This window comes from Myotis davidii, unplaced genomic scaffold, assembly GCF_000327345.1.
Source record: "Myotis davidii unplaced genomic scaffold, ASM32734v1 scaffold524, whole genome shotgun sequence".
NCBI classification, from domain to species: Eukaryota; Metazoa; Chordata; class Mammalia; order Chiroptera; family Vespertilionidae; genus Myotis; species Myotis davidii.
The window spans coordinates 1935294-1940215 of NW_006299263.1; the positions used below are offsets into that span (position 1 = coordinate 1935294).

Sequence of the window (4922 nt, forward strand, 5' to 3'; positions counted from 1 at the left end):
CTCTCTTTCTCAAATTCCTAATCATCCTTCAAACAAAGTGCCTTGAAGTCTCTTCTGACAGAACTGTCCCTCAACAGAATCAGTTCCTCGCCCTCTGCACTGCTTCTAGATTTGTTCATACTTCTCCCGCCCGTCACACACAGTTTATATTATCTCCCCCACTAGAGCATAAGGTCTTGTATCCCAATGCCTAACAATTAGTTTTTCCTCAATGAAAATTTGTGAAATGGGAGTGATCAAACCTCTTTCGACATTCAATTTTCTTATTAGAAAATAGGAAAACACCTACCTCACAGAGATATGAGGTGGTGGGGTTGATGAGAAAAAAGAAAGTTAAGGGGCTAACACAATGCTCTGCACATGTCCAGGAAATGTTAGTCCTCCTCCTCCTCCTCCTGCCAGAGTCTAATCATTCTAGTCACCTGTTTATGATCATGGAAGAAGCCATCTCTCCGCTTCTTTTAGCCTGTGAATATTTACTCCGACTTCTAGCTCCCATCTGCAGATGGAGTTCTTTTTCACCAGGGCCTTCTTCCTCTTCCTCTTCCTCTTCCTCTTCATCTTCCTCTTCCTCTTCCTCTTGCTCCTCCTTCTCCTCCTCCTCCTTCTGCTCAATCTTTAGTCCTACCCCATCCACTGCCCACACTCTACAACCCACAGTTCCCAGAGCCAACCTGACAGTAACACACTCCCCCGGGGGCCTGGGATTGAGGTGGGCCGTGGACAGCAAGGACAGATTTCTTTTGGCAGCCTGGAGGAGGGGAGGTCAATGGGTCCTCTTCCATCCATGAAAGTTACTACACAAATGGGCAGTTTAGAATGAGACTTGCTACTGAACTGTGTTCTCTGCCCACAGGGTGACAGTGGAGGGCCTCTGGTCTGCACCACAGAATCGGACAGAAAGTGGTACCAGGTGGGCATCATCAGCTGGGGAAGGAGCTGTGGAAGGAGGAACATCCCAGGAATTTACACCTTGTTAGATAATTATAGCCCCTGGATCAAGAAGGTGACGGAGGTGGAGGGAAGGCCCTATGTCTCTGAGAAAACGAGAACTGAGGAGGTGAGAGCTCCTTCCCCAGAGATACTGATGAGATCCAAGGCCTCCGAATTCCCAGAGCCAGGTGGCCCCAGACTCTGGCTCCTGCTCTGCCTTCTGTCCTACATGCTGTTCTAAGCCATTTTCTACTGGTGATAAAACAAGTGCTATTCCGTAATCAAGGAGGGGGTGTGAGAATGTATTTGAATGATTGTTGCCATGTGGCTACATCGGGGAGAAGCAAGTAGTGAGGTGGAGAGAACAGATGTTGACAGGGACTGTTTCTCAAAAGGGCTTCCAAGTGGAGGCCACAATGACCCCAGTCCCTCCAGTTTGCATCCTACCAGCTAAGCAGCCTCAGTGGAAACAGCACCTTGTTCCCGACAATTCCAGTAAGTCTGTGGTCTAACTCTTGTGACTCAGAAGCCCCACAAATGACCCGAAAGCTTCTACATCTGCCCGGAAGCAGACTCCTATCTCTTATAGCCACAGCGCTGAGATGGCTAAAAATCAAACTCACAACCTCATCCTTCGACTGGCTGAATTACAGGGTGAGCTATACCCCCAGCCTTGCAGGGTGTCTATCTATTCTTAAAGGCATTGGTTGAGAAGGAATGTGATCCTGAACATTTGAATGGGGATGTGTGAGAAGACCCTGATGGAACTGGGACACTGGGCCCCTGAGTTCTGATGAGTTTTCTTTGCCAGTGGCCACAGTCTCTCCCCCCTCTCAGTAAGAGGGACCTCTTTGCCCACCCCAGGGTGTTAACCCTGCATTGCTGAGGAAAGGGCCATGGCCTTCCCCGAGTCAGGTGTCAAGCAAGACAATGCTGATTCTCCTGGGGACCCCAATCCACCGCCCTCCCTGCTTCTATAACTAGACTCAAGTCCCGGCAGACCCCTACAGGTGAAGTATAAAGCATGACCCATGAGGAGGGACACGTGCCCCAAAAGAACCTCTTGAGTTTTCTAATCCGTACCGATAGAAATCTGGGCAATGTGTGGGAATGGATATTGAGGGTGAGGTGATGGTGGGAGGAACATACATTTGCATCAGGTAAATTGATTGAGATGGGCTCACAAAGCACTGATTCTGCATCTAATGTTACATTTGCATCCACTGTTCCCAGAGTCAGGAAGGGCTCTACCAGTCTGTGTGGCTGAAGCATACACTACAAGGAAACCCACTGAGAGTGAGTTAGAAAGGCTGGGCCTGCCTTGGTGAAATGCAGAGGGGGATTGGAATGTTGGCGTGGATTTGTCATTTGAGACCTAGTCGCCCACCCTGGGAAAAGATATAATTTTGCGAGTGAGCCCAGCATCCTAGGAGAGCTCTGTGGTCATTCTTCCCTGAAGGCCAGACCTCACAGGGGTACCTGCAGCCACTGAATTGGGAAAGCTGAATGCAATGGGGGTAACTGGATCCTCGGAATGGCAGGAGATAATGGGGGCACTCAATCGACAAAGGCTAGGTGGCTGTGGTTACTGAATGAAGAGAGAGTCAAAGCAGCAATTAGAATAGTCCTATATGCACAGAGCCATGATATTAGCTCACTGATCATGGTGTTCTGTGTAAGCAGAAAAACTCTAGGTCAAATAAATAAAGTCTAATCTGAATCATAAAAACAGAGTTGTGGCCCCTCAATCAGTTCTCAGACTTGAGCCAGTTTACAGCCCAGCGCCCCTTGAATGAAGGGGGGGCTGGGTCTCCCAATGAGGGCCTCCTGTGCACTACCAAATGTTTATATGCTAATCTTTCTCCCAGCCTTCCCCAAGGGACCACAGCCATTCGCCAGGGTAACTGCACTGGGGAAAAGGAGATAGTCAGGCCTTTGGGAGACCATTGCCCACTGGCTCTGACCTGACAGATTGCAGGGGACCTAGTGTCCCTGTGGCCCACCAGTCAGAGAAGGGGCTTGTGGAGGTCACATGAGCAAGTCCATCTCACCATGGGCCCAGGGAGTCCCCAAATCCATCCCGTGGTTGCTCCCCAGTTTTGGGATGTATAATTATGCTAGATGCACTGAGCAGCTGGCAGCATCCCCACACTGGTCCCTGGCCTGGGAGTGAGGGATATTATGTGGGAAAGGCCAAGTGGAAGCCACCAGAACTGCCCCTACCTGGAAAATAGTGAACCAAAGTAACACCACGCTCCTGGAAGGATTGCAGAGATGAGTGCCACCATCAGGGCCTATGGGACGCAGGGGTAGTGATTCCCCCACGCCCCCATCCATCCTTCCTCTCTGGGCTGGGCAGAGAGTGCTAGGTCTCTGAGAAGACAGAGGATTCTTGTAAACGTAACCAGGCGGTGACTCTAATTGCTGCTGCTGTACCACATGTGGTTTCATTGCTTGAGAAAATTAACACACCTCCTAGTATTTGCTGTGTAGCTATTGATCTGGAAAGTGCCTTGTTCTCCATTACTGTGCATAAGATACACCAGAAGCAGTCATCTTTCAGCCGGCAAGACCAGCATCACACCTTCAGTGTTCTACCTCATGGCCAGAATTTAGCTGTCAGGGCTCTTGATCACAAGACCTGCTTTCCTTCACAAGATATCACACTGGTCCATTGCATTGACGATACTGTGCTGACTGGACCAAGTAAGCAACTACTCTAGACTTATTTGGTAAGACATTTACATGCCAGGGGATGGGAAACAAATATGAAAAATTTCAGGATCCCTCTACCATTGGTGAAATTTCTGGATCACCCTACCAGGTAAGGAACGATGACCAGCTGAGGTGCTTGCTGAGGGCAAAGAAAATGCAGAATAGGTATTGGAAAAGGTAGTTATAAATACCATCTATAACCTTGTGACCAGTTACAGAAACAGAGACTATAATTTTTCTCTTATTTTTGTTATGCATGTTTGTGTATGTATATATTAAGCAAATATCTTTTTCTTCTTATCATGTAACATAAGGTATGTTGACTTTATGTCATAGGTGTGTGTGTGTGTGTGTGCGTGTGTGTGTGTGTGTGTGTGTATTAATCCTCACCTGAGAATATTTTTCATCGAATTTTAGAGAGAGTAGAAGGAAGGGGGAGAGAGAGAGAGAGAGAGAAACATCAATGTGAGAAAGACACATTGATTAGTTGCCTCCCACATGAGCTCCAATTAGGGCTGGGCATTGAGCCTGCAACCGAGGTACACGTCCTTGACTGAAATAGAACCTGGGACCCTTCAGTCTGAGGGCTGTGTCTACTGAGCCAAATCGGCTAGGGCTATGTCATGGTTTATTGGACTTAATATGGAATAGTATTTAAGTTACAGGATATCAAGAAGACTAAACATCTGTTGAGGACTTCCTCCTCTTCTGGAAAAATGATTAGTGCATTTTCAGTGATTGAGCATCAACCTATGAACCAGGAAGTTATAGTTCAACTCCCGGTCTGGGCACATGTGTGGGTTGTGGGCTTGATCCCCAGTAGGGGACGTGTGGGAGGCAGCTGATCCGTGATTCCCTCTCATCATTGATGTTTTTATATATTTTATTGATTTTTTACAGAGAGGAAGGGAGAGGGATAGAGAGTTAGAAACATTGATGAGAGAGAAACATCGATCAGCTGCCTCCTGCACACCTCCCACTGGGAATGTGCCCGCAACCAAGGTGCATGCCCTTGACTGGAATCGAACCAAGGACCTTTCAGTCCGCAGGCACACGCTCTATCCACTAAGCCAAACTGGGCATCATTGATGTTTTTACCTCTTTCTCCCTCTCCCTTCCTTTCTGAAATCAATAAAAATATATTTTTAAAAATTTAAATTGTGAAACTTTGAGTAAGCAGATACCCTTCCATAATGTGGGTAAGTCTCATCCATTCAGTTGAACTGCTGAATAGACAAAAAGACTGGCCTCCCTGAACAAGAAGAAGTTCTCCA

General features: G+C 47.6%; 1 protein-coding gene across 1 annotated transcript in view; it reads left to right on the forward strand.

Moving 5' to 3' along the window:
- Nucleotides 1-1192, forward strand: part of PRSS55 (protease, serine 55) — a 10933-nt gene extending 9741 nt beyond the window's left edge. The window contains 1 exon segment of the mRNA XM_006774793.1: nucleotides 857-1192. Within this exon segment, the coding sequence (XP_006774856.1) occupies nucleotides 857-1192 (336 nt within the window).
- The last annotated feature ends 3730 nt before the right edge of the window (nucleotides 1193-4922 follow it).